General features: G+C 39.7%; 1 protein-coding gene and 1 long non-coding RNA gene across 5 annotated transcripts in view; one reads left to right on the top strand and one right to left on the bottom strand.

Annotated features, from left to right (window-relative positions):
- Positions 1-1,541: 1,541 nt before the first annotated feature.
- On the bottom strand, positions 1,542-3,162 carry LOC106981729 (uncharacterized). 2 transcript variants are annotated; one of them, XR_008290276.1, is made up of 3 exons: positions 3,034-3,162; positions 2,762-2,943; positions 1,542-2,605 (listed from the first exon to the last, which is right to left on the bottom strand). It is a non-coding gene; the product is annotated as an uncharacterized LOC106981729 (long non-coding RNA). The 2 variants fall into 2 exon arrangements; XR_001431252.3 differs by having other exon boundaries at positions 2,828-2,943.
- Positions 3,163-3,316: 154 nt separating this feature from the next.
- RTN3 (reticulon 3) overlaps positions 3,317-16,066 on the top strand; it is a 60,322-nt gene continuing 47,572 nt past the window's right edge. For 2 of the 3 annotated variants that reach the window (XM_027045325.2, XM_027045330.2), the window contains exons 1-2: positions 3,317-3,602; positions 15,646-15,702. In XM_027045325.2, coding sequence (XP_026901126.1) covers positions 3,464-3,602; positions 15,646-15,702 — 196 coding nt within the window. In that variant the 5' untranslated portion in view covers positions 3,317-3,463. The remainder of the gene's footprint in view (positions 3,603-15,645; positions 15,703-16,066) is intronic. The other variant, XM_027045331.2, reaches the window with a different exon arrangement.

The following is a 16,066-nucleotide window of genomic DNA, read 5'->3' as shown; positions in this document are numbered from 1 at the left end:
TTTACTATTAAGGAAAGGAAGCAACAACCTGTGTATAGCATGCTATCATTTATGTTAAAAAGAGTGAATGAGGATGAAGATTTGCTCTCTTCACCTTTGCATTTGCCACAAAAACTCCTAACAGTACTTACCTATGTGTGTGTAGAGGAGACTAGTAACTGCTGGAGAGGGGTTAAGAATAGAAGAAAACTTTATAGTGGGCCTATTCTTGAATATATATACTCCTATATACATAACATATGAATATATTCAAAGAGGTTTCTTAATTAAAATATATCCTTTTGTTTTCCCCTAAGTCAGGGGGAAAAGATGGGATAATGAGATGGCCTAGAAGCCGAGGTGGGAAACTAGCTGTGTAAACACCAGTCCTCTAAGGACAGGGCCAAGGAAGAAGAGGCCCAACTCAGTGCCTCAGCAGCAAAAAATTACTCCAGAAAAAAAAAAAAAAATTGCTACACAGAACTGAGAAGTGGCTATGCTCCAGTGAACACTTCAAAAATCCCAACTGAGGGGCACCTGAGTGGCTCAGTCGGTTAAGCGTCCAACTTCGGCTCAAGTCACCATCTCACGGTTCGCGGGTTCAAGCCCCGCGTCGGGCTCTGTGCCGAGAGCCTGGAGTCTGCTTCGGATTCTGTGTCTCCCTCGCTCTCTGCCCCTCCCCTGCTCGCGCTCTGTCTCTCAAAACTAAATAGGCATTGAAAAAACATTTTTTTAATAATCCCGTCTGAGCCCATCTCTGTCGGAAAACCTCACTGAATTCACTGGGTCCCCCATATTCCCATTAGCCTTAAGAGGAACCCTCAGTTCCTCAGTGCTATATTCCTGCCTTTCCACTCTCTGGCCCCGACACATCTTTCCCATTTTACCTCCCCCTTGTTTCAATTCAAGCCCTTGGCTCTAGCCAACTGGGCTAACCACACCCTAAAAACCTTACTAGAGTCACACTTCTGACCCTCTAGCCACCACAGATGGCCGTGTAGTCTACATGTAGCCCTAAGGCAGCCTGTGGAGGGGAGGGGCAAGAGGGGATCAAATCTAGGCCAAGTTCTGCTAAACAAGCCAGCGTTGAAGTGCATCATGGGTTGGGCAGGGAGGAAGGAGTGCTCTCCAGTGATTGGTCTGCCCAGAAGGAGGTCTTACTGTATACTTGCACAAAAGCAGCCGCTTCATTTGCTTCACTCCATTCTCTGCTTTTAACGACCTCCTTACCATTCCAAACTCTGACTTTGTTCTTCATAAAACCTCCCAAGCCACTACCAGCTCCATTATGATTCCCTCTCCCTTTAAATTCATACAACTGAGTTGCCATCTCATCAGAACACTACAGTTCTGTGTTGTTTGGGGTTGTTTTGGTTGCCATTTAATTTTTATTTTTATGCGAGTATTTTCGAGCCCCAACTAGCTTGTAAGCTCATTGAAGACAGGACAAACATATTTTTTTGATTCCTCCACATTCCCCAGGATGGTGTCATTCTCTCAGCAGGTGATCAGTAAACATTTGTGGAACAAATCATAGATACAAATAACATCTCACGCAAGAGTCAGTCTCAGGGAAGTTTACTGGTACAGCAAGAGGGAGCAGGAAAGAAAAACAGTTTCAGGAATTGGACCTAGCACAAAGGTCTCTTACGGAAGAAATCTTAAGAGTATGAAAGGACCACCAAGACATCCGTACCTTTATTTTTAGCTTCTTTTCTCTACTTCTAGTTACCATGAAAACAGGTTTCCTTTCCTTTCCTTAAGAGCCTAGCAATCGCTGTCAGGCTAAGGACCAGCCTCATTCATTTTCTTATCCAGCATCTAATAGCATACATTTTTAAAGTTTATGCATTTATCAGAATGGGTAGATAACTGGCTTGGTTATCAGATTGGTTTCTATTTCCCTTTGTCATCTAAAGGACAGATTGCTGCATTATCAACTGATGCCGTAAGTGTCAGAGGAAGATATTTGCCACGTATTATTTTGGGAAATATCTTCTGTGCCTTTTTTTCCAGAGCATTGCAATGGCCAGTTTTTTTCCTATCTGGGCGTTACCTGACCTTAAAAAGTGTCAAGGGCAGATGTAGTCTACTTTCTGTTCTAGAAGATTTCCAATGGTCAGATCACTTGTCCTTTCTGTTGCTGCCTGGCATACCACCTCCCCCTTCATGAGGCTGCATCTCTACAGGATCTGCTGATCTTGCAATTGCCCTTCAGGTCATCGATTGCTGCTTTAGCAATCACAAGGCCTACAGTTTTGATTTTTGCCATTTCCAGTTTACATTCCCCTTTTTAAAAGAATCATGCACATTTCAAGTATTTTGATCACGTGTATGGAGAAGGCTTTGAATTTCACAATCCAACCAAAGAGGAGACCAAAACAAAACAAAACAAACAAAAACGAACAAAATCCAGTATAAGCTAGATATCTGGTTTCAAATAAATTTTCTACTAAAGACTCCATTTAGGCTATGGATAAAATTCAATCGTATGTATTTTGTGGCATATTCTCAATACCTCATTTTACCATCCCCCCATAACCGCAGCCAGGATGTTATCTCCGGGCTCTTCTTCTCATTAGCTCAGCTATTTTTTCTTCAAAATATGTCTTCTTTACTTGATAGCCTATGTGGAGGAAAGGACAACCTTAAGACCCAAGGTGGACCCCTCTTTGGGAACAGAAACAAGGTAAGAATATGAAGCAGGTTCTGTTGGCTGCATTGGAATGTGACTAGAATGAGTAATAGTTTTTCATTCTGTATAGCATCTTGCTCCACCTACCAAATGGGAGACCGTGCCATCTCTGCCTCAGAGATTACGACACATCCAGAAAAATTAATAAAGCACCTTGCACAGTGGGCCTATATCCACATTCCGCTTTTCACTTTTCATTGGTGTCACAGGCAGGAACGCATCAGACAAAAGACATCCGCTCTGGAATTTATGGGAAAGACATTCTCCAGCTAATGGAAGCAAAAGAAACTTCTATTGTTAAAACCCATAATCCGGCGACCCTGACACATTCACATAAGGAGTTATGAAGAAATACTAACCTGCGGGGCCCCCTCCCACTTCGGCCGCAGTGGTAGGCGAGGCTTGGCATTTGGCCACGCCCCTTGCGTCTCTTTCCCGGAGGGGCGCGGCCCACCCCGGCCTCTCGCGCCCGCGCTTGGTGAAGCCAGTTTTGCCCCTCCTTCCCCGCAGGAGCGCGGAGGGACAGTTCTTGCGCTTGCGCCCTGCGTCGCTGGGCGCCTAGACCCGACCGCCGCCCGCCCGGGGGCCTTTTGTGCGCCTGCGCGCTCGCGCTCGCCCTCCCGCCCTCTCGCTGCGCTCGGCTGAGTCAGTCAGTCTGTCGGAGTCTGTCCTCGGAGCAGGAGGAGCGAAGGGACTTCCGAGAGCCAGCTGCCCGATTATTTTCTTTCCCCTCCCTCTCTCCCGCCCCACATCTCTCTTCACCCCTCTCCTGCTCTTGCTCGCGCGGCCATGGCGGAGCCGTCGGCGGCCACTCAGTCTCCGTCTGTCTCGTCGTCGTCCTCCGGGGCCGAGCCTTCGGCGCCCGGCGGCGGGAGCCCTGGAGCCTGCCCCGCCCTGGGGGCGAAGAGCTGCGGCTCCTCCTGTGCGGGTGAGGCGCTCCGGGGAACCCCGCCCTTGGGGGGTGGGGGGGACGTTGGAGTGTCAGGGAAGGCAGAGGACCCTCGCCTACCAGGGGCTTCAGCCCCCGGTTACGAGCGGGTGGAAAATGGGCTAAGGGGGAGGGGAGAGTAAGGTGGTGCAGGCGGTGAGGAAATAACGGGGTGTGAGGCAAACAGGTTGGGGGCGGGGAGATATTCTGGGGAGTGGGCGTTAACGCCGAGGCACAGCAGGTGGGGGAGAAACACCATTTCGGGGGAGCCGTCGGCTGAACCGGGGTGATTTAGTGGAGGATTAGAGAGATTGAGAGGATTGGGGCAGGTTGGTTGCAGGAGAGCGAGCTGGCTAGGGTTTTGAAGAGATGATGGTGCAAAGGTTGCACTGCGGGTTTACAGACAGGTGTTGACATAGTCGGAAATTCGTGGTAGTCTTCCAGAAATATAGAAATATTTTTTTGGTTTCCCGTGGGGGAGGATCAGGACGTTTGATGGAAACATGGTAGCCGTTTTCTGTGCTCTTTTCCTGCGCCTGTAATTTTTGTTGTGGTTAGACTCCCTAAATGCTCGCTTTTCTGAGGCTCCGAGGTGAGAGGAGGCGTGATGAGAATAGCTCCAGGAAGATTTGGGAGGGAGCAGCCGATGGTCCAAGATGGATCCGTGGCTGCATCTGCAACACAGCCCGCTCTTCACTGGCGCGGCGTGGGGGTGGGGACAAGCAATCAATTGCTTATATTCTAGAAGATAATAGAGTCATGCCAAGCCATCAACACATTTTGATTTCATGCTCTCTGTGGGCCATTATTGATCGCAGTGTAACAAAGGGGAGTGTTTAGCGCAGAAAGGGGGGAGGGGGAGAAAAATTAGACAAAGCAGGAGCTGGTTGAACCCCTTCTTCTGTCTCTCTGTGAAAGACTAGGAGGCAAGCTGCAGGCCGCTTTTAGTTTCCATTGTATACGCGTTTGCCTGCTGGTGGGAGCTGGCTGGCAAGCTCCCCTCGTGCAGAGATCTGCAGTGCAGATGCCTTCTTGAGGGCAAAAAAAAAATGCACCGTGAGCAGGTGGTGGTTCTTAGAGGAACTCAGTCTTTGAAAAAAAGAAAAAAAAAACAAAACCTTTTCGCCAAAGGAAGGGGGCCATAACCCGGGGAAAGTACAGACGATTTTGCTCTGCATTTAGTTACCTTAAAGGATTTTGAGCGGGTTTAAAATACTCCGTTGTCTCCATTGCCAGAATCTTGGGTTGATTGTTCTAAAGAACGTGGGATTTCTGATCTTGGCTTTAAATATTCTCTAGATGTTCTGTTTTGTTTAATCTCTACACCCAAAGTGGGGCTCGAACTCACGACCCCAAGATCAAGAGTTGGATGCTCCACCAACTGAGCCAGGCAGGTGCCCCTTTTCTCTAGTTTTTTGAACACTGGATTTCCACATAAGAGCTTTGGGACCCTGTTGGATTTTCCAGTGTGGTTATGGCCATTTTGATAGAGACAATATCAGAGGAAGCTTCTGCAAGGTCAAGATTAGCTGTCCAGATAAAGGAATGAGGCAGCAAATTTAGAACCCTTGTTCCCTTTAAACGGCCAGCGTTTCTCCTCCAAATTTTTGTGTTCTGGGCAAAGGTCCAGATGAACAACAGCTTCCCTATAACTTAGCAACTTGGTGTTTTGGATTTAATCACTTGTCATTGCTTACTGTTTGGTTGTTGGCCCTTTTGTATAGACCTTTTGATTCTTCGCGATTTTGAATTCTTGATTCACCTGCAAAATAGGTAGATACTCTGTCTTACTTAAGTTCTCATTTGTTGTAGATGGGTATTAATATTATCTAAAAAGCATTAATACAGTTTTGGTGGGCCTCATTGGTCGGGTCACTACTTGAAAAGTTGAGCTTAAGATACTGTAATGTGTGCTTAATCATTCCATTGGAGAAGCTCTTCCCCCTTGTAGAATGTTTTCTCCATATCTCAGAGGAAATGTCCTAGGCTTCTGCACTACGAAAATAAGGTGAAGTTTGTTATTCCACGATTTAACCTATTTAAAATGGACACTTAAAAATCTACCTCGATTGTTTAAAAATTCTACAAGTGTTGATTGATGTCAGCCTTCAGCTTTCACATTCTTTTCACCAAGCTCCTCTTGGTTTAAGAGACTTTCAAAATGTGGAAAGGGTGGTCGCTTGGTGTCCTGCAGGAAAAAGTTTTGTCTCAACTGACCTGTCTAGTAACAGCTTTTAGAAATATTAGTTACTACCTAAAGGTAGAGAATGAGTGATGACACTCTCTGGTCTAGGGCCCAGGTGCTAGTGCAGCCAGCAGAGTATGCTGGGAGAAGGTGGTCAAGGGCCAGAATTGGCATCCCGATTTTCTGCCTTTGAAGAAAATCAAAGATCTCAAAGGCAGAAGTTTGAGGTCAAGGTAAAAGAGACTTAAATATTTAGTGTTTTTTCAGAAAGGGGATTGCCTTTATTAGACACCAAGTATAGATACCGTGTCTGAACTTTGAAGGTTTACTGTCTTTTTAAAGCGTTTAATAGTGTTTAAAATCCTACAACTTGACAGAGACTGTCCTTTATTATTGCTCTGAATATCATGATGCCAGAATAAAGCTACATTTCTTGTATCTGTTCATGGAAATTAACTCAAAGCAAAAACAGCTTGGACAGTTAAAAAATAGTTTTTGCTTTAAATCCTTCTTTTCTCACTCGTGAAGCTTAGTTGTCCTGTGTACTTTTTATGGCATCACTTTCACAGTTTATTCTATTATGTCAATCAAATATAAGTATGTAATTTGTATTTTCCATCTTAACCCTTAGGAAGGAATCTACCTGTTTAACACTGACATTAACTGTATTATATTCATGTCACATTATCAGTGGCAGTATGACATGGTGATAAACATGCAGATTTGAGCTCCAAAGGCATACAGATTTCAAGCCTGATTCTGTCTTCTAATGGTTGTATGACCTTGTGCATATCCTGAGCCTCAGCAATATGACCTAGGCAAATTTGCTTTGTGCCCTTAAATCCTCACTTTCACTGAATAAGAGTACCTAATATTTGATTCATTTATTCGCAGGTTACAAACTGTTTGCACATAGATAAAAAATGTCAGTTGAATTTCAAGTGAGAAATCATAATCTTCCTCACAATGAAGGAAGATCTTACACCACTTTCCTCTTTATAAAAGTGGGTGTTGCAGCTTTGACCCTTCACATTAATGTCTTCTAAGCTACCAGCCCTTTCACTCAGCCAGTCTGTTAAAAGGAAGGTGAGGGGCAGCCAAGGTGTTTTGTAGATAGCTTGGCATGACATCAGTATGGTTAAGTATTGGGGCGCCCGGCTGGCTCATTCAGAAGAGCATGCGACTCTTGAGCCCTACGTGAAGTGTAGAGATTACTTAAATAAAGCTTAAAAATATATGCTGAAGTATTTTTTGCAGCATTCTGACCATAAGTGTGTTACAATACACTGTCAGTGAAAGCAAGAAAGAGTACAGGAGACAGCAAGAATGGTTATGTCAGTATGGTTTACATTTGCCTATTGACTTGGATGGTTTTTATTCCCCAGAAATAAAATGTTTCTTTTAATACTGTTTTCTTTTAGAGTCACATTCACAAATAGTTTAACCACTCTAATCTAGTCTCTCATGTGTGACAAGCATACCTTAACCCTAAATTGAAATTTCTAGATGATTGTTTATGAAATTGCTGGTAAGTACATCAGTGTTTTTAAATTTTTATAATTTGAGATGGCCTAAAAACAAAATAAGATGAATACTATTGCTTTTATTGTATTTTGTGGTAAGGAAATTATATACTCATTCTGATCTAGGACTCACTGGTTTATTTTATTTTATTTGGGGGGAGGGGCTCACTTACCTCTTTGATCCTGTGTGTGTTTCAAGCACTTGTAAATGAAGTTTAGTAGTGAGGGAGTTGGTGACTTGTCATTGAAGTTTAGGGAGAGTTAAGGTTTCCAGTTTTTTTGAGGCTGTTTGTTCTGTAGAAAAGCACTTCCCTTTAGCAGTAATCCTAGAACTTAACCGTTTTTGTAATTCCAAGTGGAATTATAAAAGGCTCCAAATAAATGAATAATTACACATATTTGTTTTATGTACTTAATAGTTTATGTTCAGCTTTACTGTTAATGATGAATTTTATAACTGCCTCCAAAACTTTATAGGCTTGTGAAAAATATATTAATTTAATAGTAAAGCTTTTTAGATAAAAATTATCAAGTTGATATTATGTTTATATAATTATCTTATTCAGAAGCTGCCCAGGAAACTGACTTGACTTTTTACTCAGTTCATTTATTACAGCTGTTAATTCTAGAATTATTTTTGGTCATTGAGTATGCTACAGATGTTTTGAAAAATTGTATATGCCACGTAAGTTTAGCTATAATCAGTATTGCTTGTGATTGCGTCATTGAAGTCTTTTACTGCATTCTTGTGACTTATGTAAGACATTTTTACTCTGTGATAGTGCAGTTTCAGAGAGAATCCCTTTAAATACTGTATCAGATTGGTGTTTGTTTTATTAGGAAAGGGTGTGTCAGAAGGTAGCCTTCTCTTATGATTTTCTTTTTTAATTTCGAAGAAACATACTTACCTATTTTCTCCAATCAGCTGTTTTATTTCTCCCTGTAAGCATATCATCATAACCTAACCAGGAGAGGCGGTTGGAGCTTTCTGACATGTTCCTCATTGGCACCTTGCCCTTAAGGATATTGAAGGGTAGCCTGGAAAACTTTTTTAGCAAAACTGATACAGATGCCCTTTTGTCCTGTTACCTGAAAGCATTTCAGCAATGCAGTGTCTTTTATATAGGAGATAGAAATATTTGATTTTTATATCTTATCTTTGTGTATTGCTTTGTAGTGTAAGTTGTGCCCGTACATTAACTTAACAAATGTTTGAGCATATAGTAAAGCTCTTTGGGAGATAGGCAGGTAAAACAGATATCTACATCTCTGGAAGCTATATTCAATAAGAGAAAGACTTGTGTTATGTCTATCTACGACATAGCTAGTGATATAAGCATCATTTTACAGATGAGGAATCAGGCTTAGGGAGATTAAGTGACATGCCTAAACGTTTGTTGCTGTAAAGTTGAGGGTAGGATAAAACTAAGGGATCATTGAGGGTCCAATTCAGTTCTCTTTTGAATACACATACTGCTCTCTTTAAAATTTGAAACAACCTGTGATAAAAATCTTTCAGTCACCCTCTTCACTTCAATTATTGGTTGAACTTAAAAAGTTTAATTTCTGACTGTATGTTAAACTAACAAATTTAAATAAATAAATTTTTAAAAAATTTAATTTTTGATCCCATGCTTCCTAAGCCATGTGCTGTATTGCTCTGCTTTTCTATAGAAACTTCTGTTGTGCTCACTAGTTATTTTCCACATTTTAAATCCAGTAGCCACTTCTTAGTCCTCATCTTAAATGCCCTATCAGCAGCTTCTGGTAAAATTGATCACTTGCTTCCTCTTTGAAATAATACTTTTCCTTTAGTCTTCCACGACACCACATGCTCTATCACTGGCTGCTCCTCCTTTGTGTCTTTTGCTAGTTCTTCTCCTCCTCCTTCACCTCTCCTTTTTTTTTTTTTTTTTTTGAGATACAATTCACATAACATAGAAAGCACCATATTAAAATGTTTATATATGTATATATGTATACCCAAGGTTATACAACTATCACCACTGTCTAGTTCCAGAACATTTTCATCACCCCCAAAAGAAACCCTGTACCTGTAGCAGTCACTCTCCATTCCTCCCTTCATTCCTTGGCAACCACTAATCTTTCTGACTCTGTGGATTTCCTTATTATTGGGATTTCATATTGCTAATTCTTTTTTTGTCTCCCCAACGTCTAAAATTTAGAGTGTTCCAGGACTTACTTCTCAGAACTTTTCTCTGTGCTCTGGTCTCATTTATGAGAGCCATCTTGTGGTTTGAAATACCATCTATAAATTGGTGACTTCCAAATCCTTATCTTCAGTCTTCATGTCTATGGGCATCTCATACTTACTGTGTCTAAACTTGAACTCCTGATCTTTTATAAGTCTGTTCTTCTCACAGTCTTGTGCATCTAAGTAAACAGTCATTCTGTCCATATTTTGCCCAAATCAAGAAGCTTGAAGTCATTCTTGACTCCTTCCTTCATATAACATCAGCAAATCCTATTGATTCTATGCTCAGAACATATCCAGCGTCTAACCATTTTTCTCGACCTCCGTTGTTACCCTGGCCCAGGCTGCTATCATAGCTCCGCTGGATTATTGCATTTGCCTCCTAACTGGTCTTCATACTTTATCCCTTGCCTCTTTTCAGTCTGTATTCCATACAGCAGATGGTGTAAGCCTGTGAAAAACATAAGTCGGATCATGTCACTCATGGGCAAATGCTCCAGTAGCTTCTGATCACACTCAAGAGTCAATGCCGGTCTCACCCTCCCCCTTGCTCACCCAGCTTCAGCCACAGTGGCTTCCTTACTGTTCACACCAGGAACACTCCTCTACCTCAGAGTGTTATTTACTGTTCACTCTGCCTAGGATGCTCTGCCCCCATATATCTTCAGAGCTTTTCATTCCCTCACTTTCTTTAGGTCTTTGACCACCTTATCTAAATCGAACAAGAAAAAACACCTTATAGAGCTCCACTGCTTTATATTTCTTACCATCTGTCATATCTGTCACAATCTTACTATATTTATATAGTATATGATCTGACTTTATTGTCTGTCTTCCACACTAGATGCGAGTTCCATCAGAGTAGAGATTTTTGCTGTTTTATTCACTGCTTTTTTTAAAAATATTTATTTATTTATTTATTTGATTTTTTGAGAGAAAGAGAGGAGGGAGGGGCAGAGGGAGAGAGAGAATCCCAAGCAGGCTCTGCGCTGTCAGCACAGTGCCTGATGCAGGGCTCAGTCTCACGAACCATGAGATCGTGACCTGAGCCAAAATCAAGAGTCAGATGCTTAACTGACTGAGCCACCCAGGCACCTCTTCACTGCTCTGTTTCTTTTTTTTTTTTTTAACGTTTATTTATTTTTGAGACAGAGAGCATGAATGGGGGGATGGTCAGAGAGAGAGGGAGACACAGAATCCGAAGCGGGCTCCAGGCTCCAAGCTGTTAGCTCAGAGCCTGACACGGGGCTTGAACTCACGGACCATGAGATCATGACCTGAGCTGAAGTTGGACGCTTAACTGACTGACCCACCCAGGTGCCCCATTCACTGCTCTGTTTCTAATATCTGAGCAGGACCTGGTGCAAAGCAGGCCCTCAGATATTTTTGGATGAGCAACTAGTCATTTTTGTTAAGCAACTAAAACTAGTCCTTGGTTTATAATAGGTGTTTAATAAATATTTATGAAATGAATGGTTGGAGACATTTTATTCCCAGAAAAACAGGCATATAAACAAAGTAGTGCATAAGCTTTCACAGAGTTCATGAACTGCTATGAAATTGTTCATAAACCACAGATGAGGAATGTTTGGTTTTTGAAAATCAAATTAGGAGTTTTGCAAAAAACTTATTCCTGTGGAAATTGATACATTGACATAGGTGCTAAGAAGAGGGTTTTTATGTAAGCCCGTAAAACTGTATCTGTAATAAATATATCTTGTGTTTAAGATTGGCTTCTTTACGTCTGGACTTGAGGTATTTTTCACTAGTGGTTTTAATCCAGAGAAGTCTCTGTTTTGTAACCACCTGAATGCCACATTTTGGTGTGTTAGACTCCATTTCGAATAAGGACTCAGTGGTAGGCTAGTCTGATGTGTCAGGATTTTTAAATATGTTAAAATAAGTCTAATTTCCATCTCATTCCTAAAAAAAATATGAGATTTTGATTCACTACATTGATCTTGAATACTATTTGGAGAAGGGTAAGACATTTCTAAAAGTAAATGTAGTGCTGTTTTAGAAATTGGGTCATTAAAATATTTGTAGCCAATTTCCTATTAACACAGTCCATTTAGTTTCTGTTAGACTTTCTAATTACGTTTCTTTTGCAACAAGAGTTCTGATTGTTCTTCTCTTGGATTATATATACATTTATTCCATAAATGTACAAAGAAACCCAACCCTTTTAGTGTTCTAATAAAAGACTTAAAGTAGGAAGTGCTTAGTGACTTGGCTTCCAGAGAGTACAGTATGGAAGGATGGGGGAGAAGTACTACCTGGAGAAACCTGGCAAATTCCCTCAACCAAGGGACCAAGGTTAACATCTTCAGTGATAAGTCATATTGAGATAGTATATACCCTTGATATGTTAGAAGGAGGACCCTTCACCTAAGTTGTAGTCTTCCCCAAAACCCAAAACTCCAGTCTAACCATGAGAAGAACACCTAAACATGAGACAAACCCAAATTGAGGGACATTCTGTAAAGTATCTGACAAATGCTCCCTCAAAACTGTCAAGACCATCAAAAGCAAGGAAAGTCTGAGAAATTGTCATAGTCTAAAAGAGACTAAGGAGGCTTGATGACAAAATGTGATATGGTATCCTGGATGGGATTTTGGAACAGAAAAAGGGCTTTAGGGAAAAATTAATGAAATGTATCAGTGTTCATTAATTGTAACAAATGTACCACCATATTAACATAACTTGTTAACAATGGGAGAAAGTGAGCGCTGGATATAAAGCAATACTCTACTACCTTTGGGCCTTTCTGTAAATCTAAAATTATTCTAAAATTAAAAGTTTGTTTTAAAGAAACCCTTAATCATGAAATCAGAATTGCTTTGGGAGAGGCAAGGAGGCCCACTTTCACTACTTCTCTTCAGTGATGCAGTAATAGAAAAAATATAAGGGAAAAATTGAATAAATTTTGGGGAAAAAATTGGTCTGCTTATCCCTGGAATTCTGATAGGAGAGAGGGCATTCGTTGGTTTAGTTTAGCATTTCTACTGAAATGATATGAGTTATCATCAGGAATTGTGGTCACGAGAAAGAATAGAAATCCTTTTCGAGGAGCCTACCTTTATAGGCAAACAGGAAAACTAAGTAATGAAAAGAATATTTAATTTTAACGTTAGAGAGAAAGATGTTTGAAAGAGCTGATGGATTTCTAATTTTCATTATATGAGTTTTAGATAAAGTTTCAAATACTACTTTTCCTTATGTATTGAAAGATGCCTTAATAACCGAACCTTGTTTCTCTGTGTAAAAATATAGTTTGTATTCTGCTGGTGTTGAAGGACAGCTGTCACTAAAATAAATAATTTGTTGGAATAATATTTTAATGGGGGTTAGAAAATTCAAACAGTGAGATTTATTTGGTTTATTTTCCCTCAATAATAAATCAAAACTGAAGTCTCATGTACAGTCCAAAGCACCTCTCTTCCTATTCCCTCTGCCCCCAACAGTATCTGGCACAGGCTTGACACAAATTTGAAAACCTACTCTGGTGTGCCCTTTTGCTCTCTTTGCACCTGTTTTTCCACTTCTCACCCACTCAGTATGCTGCTAGGGAGAGAAGGGTTAAAAGGTAGGGACAAGATCTTATTTTACTGGTCTGATGAAGTTTTAAAACATAAACTTGACTAGTAAATTTTTAGGTAACTAGCATATAAGATAGGTAATCTGACTGGTGGATAGAATTATATAAAAAGAAAGGCACAGACTTCCAGGAAAAGTGTGGATTTGAATACTGATTCTTGACACAAGCTTCAGGTTTTCATTTTTTTTTTTTTTAAATCATAAGTGAGGTTTGTAACGATTTCATTTAATATGCATAGAAGTATTTAGTTCAGTGTCTATCAGCATTCAGGACTCAGTAAATGGAACAACCTGTTTTCAAAGTGGCATGATTTGTGTGTGTGTGTGTGTGTGTGTGTGTGTGTGTGTGTGTGTGTGTGGTAGTTTTGATAGTTGCAGATTAAAGTCTTACGAGGATTAAAAATCTAGTGGTGTGAAGACTAAAAAGATTATTCACTAAAATTTTATTGGAAGGCCTGTTAGAGATCCCATTTGAGGTGTCCTTTTTCTCCTCTAAGGTTGCTTACCTGTTCCTTGTAAGGAGAGGGCAATTAGAAATTAGAAATTTAGAATTCTTGAAAAATGTATGTCTATAACAAAATTCAAGAAAAAAATACAAAGAAAATTAAAAACCAGTGAGTAGTACCATCCAGTTAACATTTTCATGTATATCTTTTCATATATGTATGAATATATGTATATATATGAATGGAATTTCACATATATAAGAATTTGTATGTTAAAATTTTCCATTAGGAGGGGATGTTAGGTAGAGGTAGATAGGCAAGTTCACAGGATCTTTTTTGGCAAATTGTTACTGGTTATCTGTGTTTTGTATCAGAGTAGATGTGATGCATAAGAATTTGTGTGTTAAAATTTTCCATAGGAGGGGGTGTTAGGTGGAGGTGGATGGGCAAATTCATAGGATCATTTTTGGCATTGGGCTTTTTCAGCATTTGGTTTTTGCTTGTTCAAATTTAAACTCATCATCTGGTGGAGATTTAATGTTGAAGGTAAATGCATATAGGGATGAACCCATCTAGAAACATTAAAGAAACCTATAGAAATGCTTGCTTTAAAAAGAAGAGAGATGGGGTTCCTGGCTGGCTCAGTTGGAGGAGTGTACAACTCTTGATCTCAGGGTTGTGAGTTTGAGCCCCGCGTTGGGAGTAGAGATTACTAAAAAAAATAAATAACGGAAAACAGTTTTTCATTTGTAGTGGCAAATGTGGTGCTTTATCTTAAGATGATTAAAAAGCAATGAATTTTAAAAGTCTGGTCTTGAGTTACTGAATTACTGCTACTTGTCCACTAAACTGTCTTGGTGTTATGTTCTCCATATTTGTTGACTAAGTACTTACAATATAGTTATAGCCCAGTCCTTTAAAGCAATCTCCCCCATTTTAAGTATATTTCTAATGTTTGTAAAAACATGTTTATAATTGCAAGGAAAAAAGGAGGTAACAAGTAAAGGCCAGTATATTTAGGGGCATTTGGGGGGAGGTTGCTTTTCCCATGCTATTTTTATTAATTTTTTTTCTGTATTTACTGAAAAGATAATTTATATGCTTTGGTTTGTTTGGTTTTTTTTAAAGGGCCAAAGGTTGTAGTTAGAAGCAAATCTCCCCCACCTCAAACCTTAAAGTCCCTTTTGCTAGTCCCCTTTGTTGCCAGTTAACAAACGGGGACATATGTATGTATCTCTGCCCTTTGCTTTTTCATCAACTGTATCAACATACATAGCTGTGCCTTTATTCTTTTTCATAGCAGCAAGTATTCCATTGTTTGGATGTAACTAGTTTCCTGTTGGTGGTCATTTTGATTATTCCTAATATTTATGACCACTGCTTTTATAAATATTCTTATAAACATGTTTTTATACTCTGACAATATTTTATGTTATATTCCTAGAAGTATAACTGGCCAAATTCAAAAGAATATTGATGGTTGGTGGGGATAGTACATGCATTTAAAATTCTGATAAATGTTGCCAAATTTAGAGTATAATTTTAGAAGGTGGAAGGTTTCTCATGTAGTCCTATTTGCCTAGTGGATTATTTGTGATTTTTTTTAAACATAATCAGGGTCCACTTTGCATATTTGCCAAGTATATAACTTTAAATGCTCATATTAGTGACTAACTCTTCAAATGCAGTTGAAAATAGTTAAAAGGAAATATCAATTAGTACTAAGATTCTTATTTTTTCTTTCCCAAAAAGACTTGCAGGGGAGTATCATCTTTCTTCAGGTTATATTTGTTTTAAAATGCTAGGGGTTCCTCTTTTCGTTCTCTGAGGGTGAGAATATTTGATCCAAAAAATTAAATTAACTTTTAGAAATGCATCTTGAAAATGAAATAAGGTTTTGCTGCCAGGTGAGTGAAAACAGTAAATGGAAGTAAAGATTTGAGTTTTCCCATCTTGCTCAAACCCAATGAAATTATGATGCTTGGCCAAAAAAAAAAAAAAAAAAAAAAAAGGAGAGTTGAAGTTAAAATTCCTGTGTGAGGTTGTCAAATTCTCACGCTGTATATTTTCTTTCAGATTCCTTTGTTTCTTCCTCTTCCTCTCAGCCTGTATCTCTATTTTCGACCTCACAAGGCAAGTCTGTCATTTTTTTGTGTGCATTTATAAAAGAAAAATGTTGAGAAAGAGGCTGTAACTGGGGATATGAGGCACAAGTTTTCTATTGCTCCCAAATCCCTTGAAATAAAATCTGTAAACCAATTCTTCATATTTAGCAGTTTGCATTGGATTTCCTATAAAGGTTAATAGATTAAGGCTAGGTAGGTGGACTCTTTTAACAGAGCAAAAGCTTTAGGTATAGTTTTGAGCATTTCTTAAAGGTTATAAACTCAGCCACAGAATTTAGAGCAGACAGAATTGTGGCTCAGAAAACAACTCACTGCAGGATGCATTTAACTTCCTGATTTGCAATTGTGTAACTGGTTTAGAGAGGTAGTAG

The sequence above is a fragment of the Acinonyx jubatus genome, chromosome D1, assembly GCF_027475565.1.
Source record: "Acinonyx jubatus isolate Ajub_Pintada_27869175 chromosome D1, VMU_Ajub_asm_v1.0, whole genome shotgun sequence".
NCBI lineage: Eukaryota > Metazoa > Chordata > Mammalia > Carnivora > Felidae > Acinonyx > Acinonyx jubatus.
This window is presented reverse-complemented; position numbering and strand designations above follow the sequence as displayed.